Source organism: Musca domestica, unplaced genomic scaffold (genome assembly GCF_030504385.1).
Source record: "Musca domestica strain aabys unplaced genomic scaffold, Musca_domestica.polishedcontigs.V.1.1 36, whole genome shotgun sequence".
Lineage (NCBI taxonomy): Eukaryota > Metazoa > Arthropoda > Insecta > Diptera > Muscidae > Musca > Musca domestica.
The window spans coordinates 6,316,728-6,337,514 of record NW_026712318.1 but is presented as its reverse complement, the minus strand read 5'-3'; the positions used below and the strand labels follow the sequence as shown (position 1 = coordinate 6,337,514).

The following is a 20,787-nucleotide window of genomic DNA, read 5'->3' as shown; positions in this document are numbered from 1 at the left end:
TCGTGATGGAATTCAAGCGTGATAGTGTTATTTCTTTATATTTGGCTGGAAAACCACAAGTGGCTATCGTTAGAGCACTCCAGCATTTAAATGTGAATAAATCTTTTGTGTCTCGTACCATCGCTGGTTACCGTGATACTGGCAGCGTAGCCCGACGTCAAGGAAGTGGACGGAAGAAAACAGCAACATCAACAGAAATGGTTCGAAAAGTAAAGTAGCGACTTGATGGAAACCCGCTTCGCAGTGACCGAAAAATGACTCGTGAGCTGAACATATCGCAATATTCCATTCGGCAAATATTGAAAAATGAGCTCGGGGTAAAGTCATTGAAATTCCAAAAAGTGCAAGAACTTACTTTGCAACGGAAAGAAAATAGACGCAATAGAGCTAAAGAGTTGCTTCGCTTGGCCGAAAGTGGTGAACTGTCGAATTTGGTCTCCAATGACAAAACATTCGTTGTCCAGCTGTTTGTAAACAAACAAAATTATCGTGTTTACTTGCCAAAGAGGACAGCTGAAAATGTGCTCCTTCGGTTGGCCACCAGAACTCAAGCGCCGACCAGCCGATGGTCGCTCCACGCTCGTATAAATCGACCGTGACATCAGAATAAATGCCGAAAATTCTGGAGGGTGTATTAAATTTCATTGAATGAAAGCAAAAAATGTCAGATATAGCACCAAATTTTAGAATAAGTTTAGATTTGTTCGAATTGGTCACCTTTGGCACGAATTATGACCTTCAAACGGCCAATGAAACATCACACGCTGCCCGAATGTTGCTCTGTAGTAGTTTGGCCCATTCCCGGCAAAGCGCTTGCTTGAGGTCACTTTGGTATTCTTTAGTGCCAACCCTGCTTCCCAAATTACTCCAGAAACAATAGGCCAATGGATTGATATCCGGAGATGGCCATTGTGCGCTGGAAATGAAGCGAGGAACCTTATTTTGTAACCATTCTTGGGTGGCGCGTGCTGAGTGAGATGGTGCTGAGTCCTGTTGTTCCCAAGGCTTTAATACACCCTCCAGAATATTTTCGCGATAATATTCGGAATTTATTTTGATGCCACGAACGATTAATACGAGCGGAGGGCGTCCATCGGCTGTTATGGCGGCCCACTCCATCACCATGGCCGGCGCTTGATTTCTGTTGGCCAACCGAAGGTGCACATTTTCAGCTGACCTCTTTGGCAAGTTTGTTTACAAACTGCTGGACAACGAATGTTTTTTCATCGGAGAAAACCCAAAATCGGCAGTTCACCACTTTCGGCAAGGGAAGCAACTCCTTAGCTCTTTTAAATCTATTTTCTTTCTGTTGCGGTGTAAGTTCTTGCACTTTTTGGAATTTCAATGACTTAACCCGGAGCTCGTTTTTCAATATTTGCCGAATGGAATATTGTGATATGTTCAGCTCAACTGCGACTCGGGTTTCGATCAAGTCGCTTCTTTACTTTTCGAACCATTTCTGCTGATGTTGCTGTTTTCTTCCCTCCATTTCATTGACGTCGGGCTACGCTACCAGTATCACGTAATCGGTAACGAGCGATGGTACGAGACACAAAAGATTTATTCACATATAAATGCTGGTTGAAGGTTTTTTATCTCACCTGCATTGTTGGGATGGTGCCTGAAAAAATATTATTTAAAAAATCCACTTTCATTGGTGCGGTGGTCTTTGAAAAATATTCTTTAAAAATTCACGTTTATTGCAGCGGTGGTCCTTGAAAAATATTCTTGAAAAATTCACGTTTATTGCAGCGGTGGTCCTTGACAAATATTCTTTTAAAAATCCACGTTTATTGCAGCGGTGGTCCTCGACAAATATCCTTGACAAATATTCTTAAAAAAATCGGTGGTGGTGGGGTGGTCCTTGAAAATATTCTTTAAAAATCCACGTTTATTTTTGCAGTGGTCCTTAAAAAATACTCTATAAATATTCAAGTGTATTGGACCTTGAAAATATATTCATTAAAAATCCACGTTTATTGGTCCTTGAAAAAATATTTTTTTAAAAATCTACTTTTGGATGGTCCTTGATATTGTATGGCTATGAGTAAGCCATTTGACACTGTTTGTACTTTTTAGTAAAACTTTTTTCTCAGAGCTATTTTTTCCCAACTCACACATCGACTTCAATAAAATTGTTCACAAAAAATAAATCGAACTAATATCACACATTGCTTTGATGCCATTTCATTTGGATTCTTTTATAAAACGGATAAAGGTTTTTTCGACACCGATGAAATCCCATTTAATAAGCAATCCCCCCTTTCGGAATAAAATATCCAAATGCCAAGTTTATGTTCAAACATGTCCCCCCCCCAAACCAATTGTTGGTCACTCACAACCCTACCTACACACACACACTCACATGCATTTGCCACAACTAACTGCACATTGCTGACAGCTTTCTCAGCTAATCTAATCTAATAATGACTGGCATTTGGAGTTCTTTAGTCTAATCCCAACTGACCAAATATAATTCGGAAGCTAAGCACCATTTCACTTTGGCTGGTAACAAAGTATTCGGAATTTGCTTGCAACCAAAGGCCACACATACACACATACACTTGGACAAATGAAAACTAATTCGGCTAACAGGATCTCAAGCGACACAGTTTCCCAAAATATCTGATGTGGCTGGGTGTGTGTGTGTTTAAAAACAAGTGGGATGAGAATGACATAAAGCTATTTTGTAACCAGGAAACGTGTGGACAGGATATCCGCTGACCAACAATGGAGTATGTTTTGCAGTTACTGGTGCGCCCCCTACCCCCTTCTTTATTTGTTGACGGCACATTGAACATTTCAAACGTGTTTGTGTTTTTGTCGTTCTCTTTCCAGTTCGTCAGCAGTTTTATTGGAAACTTTTGCCTAGTCAAAATCTCGGTTGATTTTTGTGCTTCCATCTCTGTTTTTTTTTCCTACCATGGGAAACCTTGCCATCTAAATTGCCTGCAAGCAATTCACAGTAGAATGTATGTTACTGAGGGGTGGAGAGGGGTTGCCATAAAAAAACCGACACAAAAATAATATTTAGTTTTTCATTGATGATTTTTCGTTTAATTTTTGTTATCTATTGCCGACATACCATACCAGCAGTTTTCCATTCTTTCCTTTCTTTTTTTCTATTTTCCTACAAAACTGACATTCAATTTTTTTCTCTTCCTCTCCTTTTGCTTTGCCAGGTTACTTTGGATAGCTTTACAATTGGACGCTTCACTTCATACACCCAGGATGGCTGCCCGGATGGCTATATGCAAATAGCCGAATCTGCCCGCACACCCATCGGTGGCATGTGGTGCGGCACCTCGTGGGGACCAGTTCTATTCTATAGTGAATCTCGTTCGTTGATTTTCACAATCAAACTAAATAAGTGAGTATTAACTATTTTTGGATTTTTTTGTTCCTTTGTTTTTTTTTTTTTTTTTTGTTCAGCTGTTGTTGTTATTAACATTCTCCATGGACAAAAGCTATTTTGGAGGGAGTTGAAAAAATGTTCGTTTTTTTTTTTTTTTTTTTGTTCCTGTTATTGTTTTCAAATTGTGAAAAGGGAAAAGTTGCACGTGAAACCCAGCAAACAAATGTAGAAGAATTTTGAAGTGAAGAGGTCTTCTCTCTACAGAAGACCTGTAAGAGGTCTTCTCTCTGTAAAAGACCTTTAAGAGGTCTTCTATCTGTAAGAGGTCTTCTCTCTATAGAAGATCTGTAAAAGGTCTTCTCTCTATAGAAGATCATTAACAGGTCTTCTAACTATAGAATACCTGCAAGAGGCCTTCTCTCTGTAGAATAAATGCAAGAGGTTTTCTATATATCTATAGAAGACCTATAAGAGAGCTTCTATCTATAGAAGACCCGTAAGAGGTCTTTTCTCTGTAGAAAACCTTTAAGAGGTCTTCTCTCTGTAGAAGACATTTAAGAGCGTTTCCCTCTGTAGAGGACCTTTAACAGCTCTTCTCTCTGTAGAAGACCTGTTAGAGGTCTTCTGTCTGCAGAAGACCTGTAAGAGATCTTCTGTCTGCAGAACACCTTTAATAAGCTTTTGCTCCGTAGAAGGTCTTCTATCTGTTTAAGACCTGAATGAAGTTTTTTCCATTGAAGACCTGTAAAAGGTCTTCCATCTGTGGAAGACCTCTAAATTGTCTTCCATCTGCAGAATCTATCTTCAAAAGAAGAGAAAATTCCCTTTCTTTGTCTAAGACCTGTAAAAGGCGGTCTATCTGTATAAGAACTGAAGGAAGAACTATCCATAGAAGACTCTAAGAATGTCTTCTATCTACAGAAGACCCGTTAAAGATCCGCTATCTGTAGAAGATTTGTTAAAGGTCTAACAAATTATTTGCTGGTTTTCAGTTCGGCTGAATCCTAATAAACTCCCATTTTAACTGTAACTCTCCAACACATAACATCCCCGTAGAATACACATACTCTCTCATCCCTTTAGACCACCCCCAACAACTTTATACAAAACATCACCTTGTGATGTTATTTTTGTTTTGTTTTTTTTTTTCTCCATTGCTTTTGTTTTCAACAGCTGAACTTTTAATGAAAATTTTTTTCTCTGTGTAATGTTGTCTCATAACTTTTTCGTTTCGTTTTTAATTTTTTTCTCGTTTTTCGAACAATTTTCAGATTAGCACGTGATCAAAGTGGTTATAATTTCGACTTTCGTATACGTTACAAAATGCTATCCCGTGACAGTTCCGTTACACGTTATGGTGGAATAAAAGTTGAAGGTATGTGCCAAGAGCGAAAAACGAACAAAACAAAGGCAACTCTCAGATCATATAGCTTGCTGAATATTGAAGTTGCTTTGTTTTAGTTCAGTTCAAACTTGTAGTCATAATGCACGTACTAAAATAAGTTGGTAAAACCAAATGGTAAGGGGGGAGATGGTGGGACAAAAAGTTGTTTGGCAAAAATATATAGACAAGCAATGGCAAAAGGAAGATGGAACAATTTGAATTAACATTGGTCACCGTTGGGAGTTTTTTCTTTATCCTGATGGTATAAAAATCTAAAATGATGAAGGTACTGCATTTATATATCGATAAATAGCCATTTTTTCTACATAAGGCAAATAGAAAGCTTGCTATCTACAGAAGATCACCAGAAGAGACCTTTTTTTCGCACAACAAAAAAAAAAAGAAAACAACGTGACAGTAATCCGATAATAATAATAAATAAGTAAAAAAGCAGTAAGTTCGGCCGGGCCGAACTTTGAATACCCTCCACCATTTGGAATATCTAATTTATCTTAAAAATATCTAATATATCTTTAAAATATCTATCCCCCCGATATATGGGGGGATATATGATATTGTGGATCTTTTAAGACAAATCAATGCCTGGGTGTTTAAATACTCACAAGGAACTCCTTGTGTGGATTTTCAATTAATTCCGTTGAAAAATGTGGGTAAAATCATCAAAACGGGATACCGTTATATGGGTGATATACGATATCGTTAACCTATGTACAAAATTCTCTGTCGGTGGGTAAAGTGCTCACAAAGAACTCCTTGTGTACAGTTTCGGACCATTCCGGCTATATGATATCGTGGACCTATATAGATAATTCTCTGCCGAGGTATGAAGTACCCACAAGGAACTCCTCAGACAATTTCATTAGAAAAATGTGGGTAAAATCATCAAAATACCGAATATCGGGGAGTACCATTATATGGGGGATATTCGATATCGTGGACTATATATCTGTGCAAAAATTTAGCTTCTTATCTTAATTCGTTTAGACTGTAGCGTGATTACAACATACGGACAGATGGAGAGGACTAAATCGTCTTAGAATTTTACGCTGATCAAGAATATATATACTTTGTTGGGTCTACAAATTATTATTTCGATGAGTTACAAACAGAATGACGAACTTAATATACCCTCCATACTATGTATGGTGGAGGGTATAACAAGTTAAAAAACAGTAAGTTCGGCCGGGCCGATCTTTGGATACCCTCCACCATTTGGAACGAATTTGGAAATTTTCAAAAAATATTTTTTTTTAAAAATTCTGTTAAAATTTTAAAAATACCAAATATAGCCATCATATTGGGGTCAATACGACGTGGACCTACATATGCATCGTTTTCATAAGCCATTACCATATTCAAATTCGAAACTTGAAATAAACGGTGAATAATGTAGCTAAATTCATCAAAATATCGTATATAGGAGCTGTGCACCTGCATATATCGGAGCTGTGCACCTGCATAGACAATTTTCTGTCACAGGCTGTAGCATCCATTACGAACTTCAAATACCCCATCTCAAACAATTTCGATGGGTATTGTACCTAAAATCGTCAAAATACGGAATGTAGGGAGGTACTGATATATGGGGCCTATACGAAGACCTGGACCTGGACTAGTCAATTTTCTGTCACAGACTGTAGTTCTCATAACGAACTCCAAATACGTAATTTGAAATAATTCTGGTGAATAATGACGCTAAAATAATCATACCATTATATGGGGGCTATAAGAAGACGTGGACCTGCACAAACAATTTTCTGTCTTAGGGTGTAGAATCCATTTCGAACATCAAATATTAAATTTGAAACAATTCCGGTGAATAATGTCGCTAAAATCATAAAAAAATACCGAATATCGGGAGGTACAGTTATATGAGGGCTATATGAAAACGTGGACCTACATGGCCCTTACTGGAAAAATTAACATGTGTGCAAAATTTTAGCCATCTATCTCAATTCATTCGAAAGATAGCGTGATTACACCAGACAGACGGACAGACAGACGGACATCGCTTAATCGACTTAGAATTTTACGCTGATCAGGAATATATATACTTTGTAGGGTCTGGCATGAGTATTTCGAGGAGTTACAAACGGAATGCCAAAGTTAGCAATACTATGGAGTATGAAAGTAAAATCAAAAATTTTAGGTAAAAAAAAATTTTGGTAACCCAAATAGGGCAGAAAATTTTTGCCCACTTTTAACTATTTCGAAAAAATAAGGATTCCTTGAAATCCTTGCATTTTGCGCGAATGCAGTGTCTTTGGCAATGTTATTGAGATAAAATATCCCTATATCGAGTCATTAAGAGCGCTTTTAGATAGTTTTCTTTAAAAACTTTCGAAAACTCCGTTAAAAGCGATTGTATCGGATCGAAATATTCTACACAATTTTTCGTCACAAAATACTACTGTTGGTCTCAAAATACACCAAAACTAGACCAGAGTTAGTCCATTACTGATGGACTTGGATTCCTCAGACAACATTTTACGAAATACCCCCTCTATAGTTTCATGGCTGATCCAAGATCTACGTTTTCCCTTCTTTAACTCACGTTTGTACTTATTAAAGTCTGCCAATTAGTGTTAAGCTTAGTTCTGCTTATCCTGTTACAAGACCTCTTTGTTATGTACCGAAGAACGGACTGGTTCCTTAGTCGACCATGCTGGCTGGGATTTCCTTCCAGGTTATATTATTGGACAAGATCTGTCATAGCTCGAGAGGAAGACACACGTGACAACATTCGCTGTTTGTTCCGCATCATTGGATGATTTCAGACCTCAATTATTAAGGGATTTGAATGTACCCCAGTTTGTCCTTCATGGGTCCCTATAAGATCTTTACCTGTCACCGCATTTTGCTACCTAAAGGAATATCATCTTGTAGCCTGAAAAGAGGCACTTTTCACATATCTTTCAATTGCACCAAATCCAAGGATGATGTCGCATGAACTACCCATTTCCTTTGACAGGTCCAGAACAACTTTCAGTTGTGGGGTCGGGTCTTCGTAGAGCATGTATAATGAGGATATTAGTAGTGGTGTACCACTACTACTACTACCTCTATCCAGCTTTACGGTTGTGATGTCTTCTTTACTGAAACTAGAAAGAAGAATTTTCGCAACTATACAGGTCCTTATCTTGTCTCCAGTTGTGGAGGAAAAACCTGTATATTTCTTGCAGTTCAGCCCGAAAATCCTCACCGGAAACCGGCTTCAGTACATCAGAGGCCTTTTGTGAAGGGTTCTTTAGTCTAGTCTCCTTTGATACCATAAGTCCAGTCGTCGCCCTTTTTTGAGGCCTCGACTGGATTTTGCATGCAGAGAAGTGGTGAATCTGCATGTGAAAATCCTGCATATAGGGAGTTTCTTGGTAATGCGTTAGGCTATGTTCTCTCGAACTTCGGGATAGTCTTAATAAACTACAGCTTCTTATATGTAAGCTTTGATGGACCCCAGCGACTTATCGACTACAGTTTTTATTCCTCATCTCCTTGGATTTGGCGCTCTTGCAATCGGGAGAGCTTAGCGGCATTTCTATTTTATCAATGGAGATGCCGCTCTGTCCTCCTACTAACTCCATTGCTTCCCGTCTTAAGAGTGTGGGCTTATCGGTGTTTACCGACGAACTAATATTGCTGCCACTGGGACTATACAACGCGACTTTCTTGGGAGTCAACTGCTAACTAGAGACCAAAAACTGAAATACCTCTTCCCCATCAGAGACCTCAATATCAAATTTGTAGATTCCAGCCCTATCCCCTTTACCCAATACGAAATACAGGGCGAGATGACAAAAACTGCAACCAACTTCAGACAACTTCAGATAAAACATTCGCTGTCCAGCAGTTTATCTGCCAAAGAGATCAGCTAAAAATATGCACCTTCGGTTGGCCACCAGAACTCAAGCACCGGCCATAGTGATGGTGTGGGCCGCCATAACAGAGCGGAGAGCCGATGGTTGCTCTCCGCTCGTATTAATCAACCGTGGCATCAGACTAAATGCCAAATATTATCGGGAAAATATTCTGGAGGGTGTACTAAAACCTTGGGTCCGCAGACCTTGCACATTCCAACAGGACTCAGCACGCGCCACCCAAGAATGTTTACAAAATGAGGTTCCTCGCTTCATTAGCAGCGCACAATGGCCACCAAAATCTCCGGATACCAATCCGTTGGACTATTGTGTATGGAATGTTTCGAATAGCAAGGTTGGCACTAAAAAATACCAAAGTGTCGGTCACTTGCTTAAGCGCTTCGCCGGGAATCGGCCAAAATATAGCAGAGAAATATTCGGGCAGCTTGTGGCGGTTTCATTGGCCGTTTGAATGGCATAATTCGTGCCAAAGGTGACCAATTCGAACAAATCTAAATTTATTCTAAAATTTGATGCTAATTCCACATTTTTGCTCTCATGGTTAAGATCGTAAATGGGCCATGTCGGTCCACGTTTTCGTATAGCCCCCTTATAACGGTATCTCTCAATATTCGGTATTTCAAAGATTTTAGCCACATTATTTACCGGAATCGTTTCAAATTTCGTATTTTAAGTTCGTAGTGGGTACTAGAGCCTATGACAATATTTTTTGTATGCAGGTCCACGGCTTTGTATAGCCCCCATATAACCGTAGCTCCCTATATTCGGTATTTTCATGATTTTAGCTACATTATTTACCGGAATTATTTGTGTATTGGAAGATGTTAATGAGCACTACAACCTATGTCAAAAAAATTCGTTTGGAGGTCCACGTTTTCGTATAGCACCCATATGACTGTATCTCCCGATACTCGGCATTTTCATGATTTTTGCGACATTGTTTACCGAAATTATTTCAAATTTCGTATTTGAAGTTCGTAATGGGTATTACAGCCTATGTCAAAAATTTTCATTTGGAGGTCCACGTTTTCGTATAGTCCCTATAAAACGATTTTCATTTAAGTGGTAGTTTTCGGAATATTGGACCGTTTTCCCTTTAACAAATTCCCAAATTTCTTTAAATAATTCTGTGCATTATCTTCCAAGTCATACAGCTTAGCATCATATTGCCATAAAAAATTGTGATACAAATTATTCTTAAAAATTCAAAACGCTCCTCAGACGCTATTTAGTTTAATTTTCTAAACACATATAACGGTTATTGAACCCGACCAATTCAATTGTATTGAATGTGTTCCTCTTTGTTGCCACCTACTTTCCCAAACATTTGGTTAGCCAGTTATTCGTTTTTTTTTATCTATTTTCCTTTAACATCTTTTTTCTTCAACTTCTCTCATTTTTTTTGTCTGTTTGTCTGTCGGCCGCTCCAGACCTCCAGCAATGGCACAATCGCAGCAGCTTCCTGCAACAACAACAGCAGAACAGTGTCGAGGACTTTACCAATTCAAGTGGCGCCCATTCGGATCGTTATGGTCAGGATTTCAGTTTGTTCAGCGCTTATGCAAATAATAAAACATTTATGAATTCGCTGAGTAATCAAATGGTGAGAGACGAGCAGAATTACACCGAACCCAAATATTATTTAGGTAAGCCATATAAATACGTAAATATTGTTGAGTGGCGGGGAGGGGGAAAAGAGGTAGCTTTCCCCCCTCTTCTGAGACTGCCGCAAAAACAAAAAAATAAACGACAACACAAAATCTGAAATTTATTCATGCAAAAGCAAACGAATATTAATATTTACCCAACAATTGGTTGCTATTCTGGTTCTCTTTGTTGCTTTCATTTCCATGCGCCACTTGAAGGTGATTTAATACCCGGCACTTACTGTTCGCGCATCTTCAGCGATTGCGACAAAAAGGCTTGTCGCCTGCAATCGCCCAACTATCCCGGCATTTATCCACGAAATTTAACGTGTTATTTTGCAGTACGACAGGTAAGTGAAATGTGTGATTTTTATCTGAAAAAATATATATTCTATTTAAAAACCAATAAAGAAGGTCTTAAAGACGGGCGGGCCGAATTTATGATACCCTACACCACTTTGGATATTTAGTATAGCTCCCATAACAAAATAATTTATTTGAAGCAGATCATACCACCTATCAACATTTGGCTTTAGAGCAGTTATAGTTTGGTTTCAGAGGGAACTAATATTTGGAAGGCATATCCAATTCTGAATCGATTTTCACTAAATGTGAGGGGGACATTTTAATATTTTATAGCAAACTAGCTGAACCCGGTGCGCTTCGCTACCCCTTTTGATTTTATATGCATTCAAAATTTTATTTACGAATATGATGGTTAAAAAAAAAACAAAAATTATTGCACTACTTTAATGCGTAAATAACCAAAACCATTAGAAAAGCAGTAACATGACATGCATACGCGAAGGGTTTGTCCTTCGGATTTATTTATTTCATAGCAAATACCAAGCGTGCAGTAAACTGCAATCTTTTGAAGTTGAGTGGCATTTCTATTGCAATTAGTGAATTCGAGATAGCAACATACTTCGCCGTAATAAGCGTATTTCATATTAATCGTTGTGTTGTTTTTTAGTGTTAGCCTAAGGCGTTGTGGGTCAATGGTTCTTATTAAAATCATATCCCAATCTGATCCGATTTAAATATAATTTTAAAAAAATTACTTTGAAATTGAAATTGGTGCGTCAAATATGTGAAATCGGCCGATAATATATATATGGGAGCTATATCCAAATCTTAACTAATTTCCAATTAATTTGCCACATTTATTATTGTAACCAAATTTCGCCACACATTCTGAATTTGATTGGTATCGGTCATATATATCATGTTTGGTGCATAACATGTATGAAATCGGCCGAAATATATATGTTAGCTATATCCACATCTCAACTGATTTCAATATAATTTGGCAGTTTTTTCTGGTGCCAGATTTTGTCTCTCTCGCTTTGGGTGCATCAAATATGTGAAATCGGCTGAGTATATATATGGGAGCTATAATCACATCTGAGCGTATTTGAATATAATTTGTCAAATTTATTTTTGTACCAAATTTAGCCACTCATGCCGAATTTCATTGGAATCGGAAATACGTATCGTGTTTTGTGCATCAAATATGTGAAATCGGCGGAAAATATATATGGGAGCTATATCCAAATCTGAACCGATTTTAATATAATTTGACTAATTTATTTTCTAATCAAAATCCCGTTACATATTCCAAATTTCTTTGGAATCGATCGTGTATGGTGCATAAAATACATGAAATCGGTCGAAAATATATAATAGAGGTATATCCAAATCAGAACCGATTTTAATATAATTTGACAAATGTATATTTGTTTTAATTTCCGCTACACATTCAAAATTTCATTAAAATTAGAGATACATAGCGTGTTTGGTGTATCAAATACATGAAATCGGTCGAATATATATATGGGAGCTATATCCAAATCTGAACCGATTTCAATATAATTTGGGAAATCAATTTTTTAGATAAAATCTATCACACGTTTCAAATTTCATTGAAATTGGGGATACAGAGCGTGTTTGCTGCATCAAATGCTTGAAATCTGCCGAAAATATATATGGGAGCTATATCCAAATCTGAACCGATTTCAGTTTAATTTGACAAAATCATTTTGGCTCCCTATTCCGTTACTTATTTTAAATTTCATTACAATTGGAAATACATATCGTGTTTGGTCCACCAAACACATGAAATCGGCCGAAAATGTATATGGGAGCTATATCCAAATCTGAACCGATTTCAATATAATTTGGGAAATCAATTTTTTGGATAAAATCTATCACACGTTTCAAATTTCATTGAAATTGGGGATACAGAGCGTGTTTGCTGCATCAAATGTTTGAAATCGGCCGAAAATATATATGGGAGCTATATCCAAATCTGAACTGATTTCAATATAATTTGACAAATTTATTTTCGGATCAAATCCCGTCACACATTCCAAATTTCATTGGAATAGAACATTCATATTGTGTTTGAGGCATCAAATGAACGAAATCGGTCGAAAATATATATGGGAGCTATATCCAAATCTGAACCGATTACAATATAATTTGGCAAACTTATTTTTGTTCCAAATTCCGTTACGTATTCCAAATTTGGAGACTGTATCTTCAACCAATCAATAGATATGTGCATATAAAATCTAAATTTTTGGGAGGTACCTCCGATTCTGATGCTATATCTCCAGTTCCAAGTGAAAATTCAAAAATGTATTTAGCCTATGTTACTTTCAGGTGATGTTGCAGTATATATGGAAATTTTCAGGAAAATCTATTCAGCGGTTTTCGAGTCCATAAATTACAAACAAACAAACAAACATACAAACATTTTCCTCTTTTATAGATATAGATAACATTGTTATTGAGTGCATGATATCACTTCGAGAAGGATTTTATTAAAAAACCAGTAAAGAAAGTCGGGCAGGCGGGCGGGGCCGACTTTATGATACCCTACACCACTTTGCTAATTTAGTAGAGTTGCGCATAACAATTAACAGTTTTTATGGGAGAATTCAATCATGCACGCTATGATTATAATTATAATTTAAAGTTCAAAGGACTAAAAATGCCGAAGCATTTTTATCTTTTAAATTCGGACTTGTATTGCCCATTTGGTGCACAATTGATTTGAAATCGGATAAAAATATATATGGGAGCTATATCCAAATCGGAACCGATCTCGATAAAATTTGGCTAATATATTGTTTTTGATATATTTCCCTGAATATCGTTGTTACGGAGCGCATATTACGGCTGTGGGTAACAAATATAACAAATCGGATGAACAGTATATATGGAAGCTATAGCTATATCTGAACCGATCTTCACCAAATTTGACATACTAGCTTCTAGACTCAATTCGGTCATATGTGGCAAATTTCATCAAATTTGGCAAAAATTAGACGTTCATTGCACAATCAAAGGTAAATCGGACGAAGTTATATATGGAGCTATATCCAAATCTGAACCAATCTCGATAAAATTTAGGAAATGTATTTCTGAGCTATATTTGATATATTTCCCCAAATATTGTTGTTACAGAGTGCAATATTGTATTTACAGCTGCGAAGGACAAAATATCACAAATCGGATGAACAATATATATGAGAGCTATAGCTATATTTGAACCGATTTCGATCAAATTTGGCATACTTATTTTCAGGCCTAAATTGGTTGAATATGCAAAATTCCATACTATTCGGGCTGATATTACACGTTTGGTGCACAATAAAAGGCAAATCGGACGAAGTTATATATGGGAGCTATATCCAAATTTTTGACGATTATTTCCAATTTCAATAGGGTTCGTCCTTAGGCCAAACAAATGATTTGTGCAAAATTTCATCTGGATCGGGCAGTAAATGCGACCTGTATTTTGTTTACAAAAATACATGAACAGACGAACGGACAGACAGACGGACGGATGGACGGACGGACATGCATAAATCGACTTAGAATGTGTTTCTATGCCGATCATCAAAAGAAACTATGGTTCTATCTCGTTTCCTTCTCCCTGTTACAAACAAATGTACAAAGACATAATACCCTGACCACCTTGTGGTGTAGGGTATAAAAAGAAAATGGGGGGAACTATGGGAAAAAGTAAAGCTATTTATTATACCCTCAGCCATTTGGCAAGAGAGGATATATATCGTTTGGTACGGCCAAAATGTGACTCATCGGAATATCGATTTTAGATCCTAGGTCTATTTGCACCAAATCTGTTTCAGGATATTTCGATCTAGGGGTGTCCATCCGTGGGTCCGTCTATCTGGCTAGTGCACACGATAACTCCCGAAAGGAGAAACCGATTTTCTTCCAAACTTGGTACATTGTAGTATTATTGTGAAACTTAGAGCGAGTTCGGAGTTGGGCTATATCGGTCCCCTCCTTCTGGTACCTTCCCCACAAAATGTCAAGATTTTCAAGGAAAATAATTCACTTTACAGTACAAGACCGGATCATTCAATTTTGTGCAAATTTTTCAAATCCGAATATTTTTATAAGCGCTAAATCACGTCTGAAAATAGACAATATTGGCCCACTCTATCAAGTACGTCCCCCACAAAGAGTCAACATTTCGAATAATTATATCTGTTATATAACGTGAAATTTGAGTCCAATTGTCTTAAAAAGTCGTGCATCTCAATATTTTGGTATAAAAAACCAATAGAACGGACCACTACCTTTGGTAATGCCCTCACAACAGGCCAAATTGTTGAATAACCCTGAAGTTCATAAAACGCGAAACTAGCATCCGATTGTTTTTAAATTCGGCACATCGTAAGATTTCTACCAACGCAAGATCTGGTGTGGTGATAGGATGTATCGGAACACTTTTACCTTTTCGGAAAGAATAATTGGATAATGTTTATCTTGTACACCAAAAAATATTCAAAATTTTTCGTTTGAAGTTTACCGAGGAGGATATTAAAAACAAAAACAATTGCACAATGGACCCACAACCATTTTTCCTGTTCAAAAGTATTTCAAAGTCTCCATATGTAGACCCTGGAAACCAACCAAGTGACATTAATATCAAATGTCTAAACTTCGATTTAATTCCTGTACCCAATACCAAATTTAGTAACATTTAGTATACAGGGTGAGATAAAAATCTGCAACCATCTTCAGACCGCTGTCATTTCTAAGTCACTCGTCCAACAGCAGTTAAAATTATTCCAGTGGCAGCTCATTATATTGTTTACAAGCGTACAAAAGCATTTTGGTGAGAAGCGTGATAGTGCGATTTCTTTATATTTGCCTAGAAAACCACAAGTGGCTATCGTTAGAGCACTCCAGCATTTAAATGTGAATAAATCGTTTGTGTCTCGTAACATCGCTCGTTACCGTGATACTGATAGCATAGCCCGACGTCAACCAAGTGGTCGGTAGAGAACAGCAACATCAGCAGAAATGGTTCGAGAATTAAAGAACCGGCTTGATCGAAACCCGCGGTTCCCGAAAAATGGCTCGTGAGCTTAACATATCGCAATATTCAATTCGGCAAATATTGAAAAATGAACTCGAGGTAAAGGCATTGAAATTTCAAAAAGTGCAAGAACATACACCGCAACTGGAAAAAAATTGATTCAAAAGAGCTAAAGAGTAGCTTTGCTTGGCCGAAAGTGGCGAACTGCCGAATTTGGTTTTCTCCGATGAGAAAACATTCTTTGTCCAGCAGTTTGTAAACAAAGAAAATTATCGTGTTTACTTGCCAAAGAGGTCAGCTGAAAATGTGCATCATCGGTTGGCCACCAGAACTCACGCGCCGGCCATGGTGATGGTGTGGGCCGCCATAACAGCCGATGGTCGCTCTCCGCTCGTATTAATCGACCGCGGCATCAGAATAAATGCCGAATATTACAGCAAAAATATTCTGGAGGGTGTATTAAAGCCTTTGGCACGCAAACATTTTGACCGCAGACCTTGAACATTCCAACAGGACTCAGCACTCGCCAACCAAAAATGGTTACAAAATGAGGTTCCTCGCTTCATTTCCAGCGCACAATGGCCACCAAAATCTCCAGATACCAATCCTTTGAACTATTGTACCTGGAGTATTTTGGAATGCAAGGTTGTCACTAAAAAATACCAAAGTTTCGATCACCTCAAGCAAGCGTTTCGCCGGGAATGGGCCAAAATACCGCAGAGTAATATTCGGGCAGCGTGTGACGGTTTCATTGGCCGTTTGAAGGCCATAATTCGTCAAAGGTGACCAATTCGAACAAATCTAAACTTATTCTATAATTTGATGCTATTTCCGACATTTTTTAGCTTTCATTTAATTAATTTAAAAAAAATTAAAAAGTATGACGTTTGACTTTGTTGCAGTTTTTTTATCTTACCCTGTATATCAAACTTACTTTCTAAACTTGATTCTCTTACCAAATTTCAAGTTTTTAGCTCTTTGCGTTAACATAATACTATGGTATGGTATGGTACTATTTTTGAGATTTGGCCCCATTTTAGAACTTGTCGTTACCTTGAAGTTCGAATTTCCAAAAACAGTTTAGTGCATCTTTCCTAGTCTCCACCAGCGACTTTAATTTCAAATTTCAGAATTCTAACTAATTCCCTATTCCCAATACATAGTACTAAATTTTTAGTACATTTTAATATTTTTCGTATTCGTAAATTCGTACTAAAGGGGTATGAACATTTAGTACAAATTTACGAATACCCAGCCTTATCGCAGGCCAATCACCAAGGATGAGACTCCTGAAAAATTTCCAGATTCTAGCATTTTGAAACGGTTTATGAAAATCCGGTCACATTTATTGTCCTCGTTGAGATGAAATTTTCTACAAATCTTGTTTTTTTTCAAATTATTGGAAATCGTATCCAAAATTTCAACATCCATTTCGGGACAGTGGATTGTAAAAAATATATATTTTTAATTTTCAAAAAATCAAATTCAAAATACTCAACATTAAATTTAGCCTCTTTAAAAATAAAACAAAAACAACTACATCCCAGGTGTCCTCTTGCCGAGTTCATTCCCATCAGCCAAAGCAACAGCCGCAGCTGCTGCTGCCGGCTGCTGTTCTCCGAATGATGATGACGTTGGCAAGATATCCGCTTGCAATGTGAGCCAGTTCGCAGAAAGGCCAACATAAATAACATGCATAGTTTTGCAAATATTTTGCCATTTGTGGTTTAGAGTTTAAAATGTTTCCTTGTTTGCGTTTCCTGGAACCTGGTAGGTAGGCCAGGTTACATACTTTCCACACCCAGTCATGGCATTCTTTCAGCTTTGCAGGCATTGTTCATTGGCAGGTGGGTGGCTGCGTGGTTGGTTGGTTGATGACGTTGGTGTTGGCGTTTTTATATTATGTGGTGGCAGGACAAGTTTTTCGGTTGGTATTTAACATACCCTTGTGGTTTTTCAATATAAACAAATGCCGCTCACACACACATGCACACACCCATACCTAGTTACATACATACATACAAATACCTACTTTTCAGGCATTTTCCCCTGGCTTTGCACTTTGTTCTGACCTATGTAAACTATTCTTAACCAACTCCCGTTGGCTTAAAGCTGGCATTGTATTTGTGTTCCTGTTTAGCCATTTCTTCCTCCTTGTGGGGATAATGGCATCCATTTGTAAAGAAACCCTTTTAAATCTCAACAAACGCTACTTATGTTGGCTAAGAGGATTGCCTTTGAAAAGGTGGTGGCAAAGTCCAGGCCAGGAGTTTGTTTTCTTTCATTTACAAAATAAATTCATTTAGATTTTATGGTTTCAAGTGGACGGGTGGGTTGGTCGGTCGGTCGGTTGGTTGATCGCTGGGCTATTTTGGTTTTTTTAGGCTAGTCCACACTCGTATTGTTTATTTTCCAAGCATTTGTGAGAGGGGTACCCTTGTAATTTTGTCTCTTTGAAATGATAGTTGTGGGGGGATCCTTTTTTTCCAAAGGATTGTGGAATGAAAGCCATAAGAAAACCTTAGAGGCTTCTTGCAGGCGACTTGATTTTTTTATTATTATTTCATTTTTTTTTTTTTGTAAATACCTATTTTCGTAAGGATACGAAAAGTACTAAAATGTACCAAATACTGAATACTTTTCCATTGGGCAAACGGAATGAGCTAGAATTCTGAAATTTGGAATGGGAGTCACTGATGGAGAACAGGATAGACATACTAAATGGGTATTTAAAAATTCGAATTTTAAAATAACGAAAAGTTCAAGCATGGTACTTAACTTCTAAAATGGTACCATTTGGTACTATGTGAACTGATACAGAGCTACAAACTTGCAATTTGGTATAAGAATCAAGGCAGGAGAGTAAGATTGAAATATGAAGGTAGTTGGTTGGAAATTTGTACTTAGTGCTTGAACTGTACTGAATGGTACTAAATTTAGAACAGTTTGGTTCAACCTGAACGGATGGAGCTGGAATTTTAAAAATTTGTATTTGAGTCAATGTTGGTGATTGGTTTGTGATAAAAAGGTGGTTTAGGAAGTATGTACTACAAACGCACTAAAAATCCTAAATAGTACTATACTTGGTACAATTTGGTATTGGTGGAACAGATAGTGTTTCAAAATCTGAAATTTGCCATTAAGGTCACTGAAATAGTATGAATTGGGTGAACATATATTGCTTGAAATGTGAAATTTGGTACTAGGGTCGCTGTTCATGTGTGGCCTGGACACATGTATACAATAATTGTACAAAAAGTACTGAATGGTACTAAATATGATAATGGGTGATGTGACAGGACAGCAAAACCCCAAAATTCGATATTGAGGTCTCGATTTATATCTGAAATTGAAATGTGGGCCTGGTTTCGAAAATATGTAGTATAATTGTACAAAAATACGAAATAGTACTAAGTTCGGTACAATTCCGTTTGGGGTGAACGGAAATGGCTGGTAATTTGAAATGTTCGTATTGGGGTCCCAGTTAGTACTAGATTTGTGGTAAAAGACGGTTTTGGAAATATGTACGACAAGTGCATGAAAAGTACTAAATAGTACTAGATTTGGTACAATTTGGTTTTGGGTGAACGTACTATCTGTGAAATCTGAAATTTGATATTAGCATCACTGTTAATGTACAGGGTTGAGATTTGGAAATGGTTTTGTTAATACGTACTAAAAAGTATTAAATGGCACTAAATTTGGTATTTGGGTAAGGGATTGAGTTGGAAGTCTAATAGTTGGCATGTGGATCACATTTTGTGCGGTTTGGTTGACCATGGACCGGGATTCGTAAATACGTACTAAAAAGTATGAAAAGTACTAAATAATATTAACCTTTTTATTTGGGGTGGAACGGAAAATCTGAAATTTGACGTGAATGTCTTTGATGAAGTTATTGTAAATTGGATTGAGAGGTGATGTAAGGTGATGATTTCAAATATGTTACTAAGTGTAAAAACTGTACTAAATGGTATTAAATTTCGTAAATTTAGAACGAAAGAAGGTGGTAATTTGAAATTTAGGTGTAGGTAGGTGGTGAACAAATAGTGCTTAAAATCTGATATCTGTAGCCTGGGCATAAGAATATGGTTTCCGAAATGTGTACTATAATTGTACGAACAGTATTGAATGGTACTATATTTGGTATTGGGTGAAGGAATAGAACTGAAATACTGAAATTTGATATTTAGATTACTGACGGCACCTGTGTTTGAGATTTGGATGGTGAATTTGAAATGCGACCCATAGTTGTACAAAAGTACTAAATGGTACTATATATAGCATTAAGTGAAAGAATAGTACTGGAATCCCGAAATGTTAAATTGAGTTGCTGGTTTTGGAAATGTGTACCATAATCGTACAAAAAATACTAAATAATACTAACTTTGGTATTGAGTGAAGGAATAGAGTTGAAATCATGAAATTTGATATGGATGTGACTGTTAGTGTCAGTGGTTGGTTTTGGGCATGTGAACCTTTATTGCACAAAAAGTTCTAAATTGAACTAAATTTGGTACTGGGCAAAAGGAAGAGAGCTGGAATCCTCTCTCTGTTGGTATCTGGGCTTGAGATATGTAGGTAGTTTTGGGAATGTGTGTCATAACTGTTCGAAAAGTACTAAATAGTACAAAATCATTAAATTAGATATGGATGTCAGTCCTGCTGTCTGTGGTTGAGATAAGGAAGTGGTTTTGGACAAGCGTAGTATAAGTGTGCGAGAATGTTGTAATAAATTTGTGATTAGGTCTAAGGATAGAGCCGGAATTATGAAATTTGATATGGAGGCCATTGTTGGTGTATAGTTTTATGAGAAGGATGTGGATATGGAAATGCGCACTATAATTGTTCGAAAGGCAGAAAATTATACTTAATTTGCAGCTGAGTGAATGGATAAGCTTGGATTCTGAAATTTCCAGAATTTTAATCTTGTTTTTGTACCCTCCACCATAGTATGGAGAGTATATTAAGTTTGTCATTCCCTTTGTAACACCTCGAAATATACATTTTAGACCCCACAAGTATATATTTTCTTGATCAGCATAAAATTCTATGCCGATTTAGCGAAGTCCGTCCATATGTGTATATCACTCTAGCTTTCAAACGAAATGAAGTAGGTATATAAAATTTTACTCAAATGTGTA

The 20,787-nt window shown here is 37.2% G+C and overlaps 1 protein-coding gene across 2 annotated transcripts in view; it reads left to right on the top strand.

Moving 5' to 3' along the window:
- LOC101896332 (uncharacterized) overlaps positions 1-20,787 on the top strand; it is a 379,916-nt gene that overhangs the window by 298,340 nt on the left and 60,789 nt on the right. For both annotated transcript variants that reach the window (XR_009342835.1, XM_059125896.1), the window contains exons 6-9: positions 3,183-3,370; positions 4,627-4,730; positions 10,066-10,281; positions 10,501-10,631. Coding sequence is in view for 1 of the 2 variants with exons in the window: in XM_059125896.1 (XP_058981879.1) it covers positions 3,183-3,370; positions 4,627-4,730; positions 10,066-10,281; positions 10,501-10,631 (639 nt within the window). In the remaining variant the exon portion in view is untranslated. The remainder of the gene's footprint in view (positions 1-3,182; positions 3,371-4,626; positions 4,731-10,065; positions 10,282-10,500; positions 10,632-20,787) is intronic.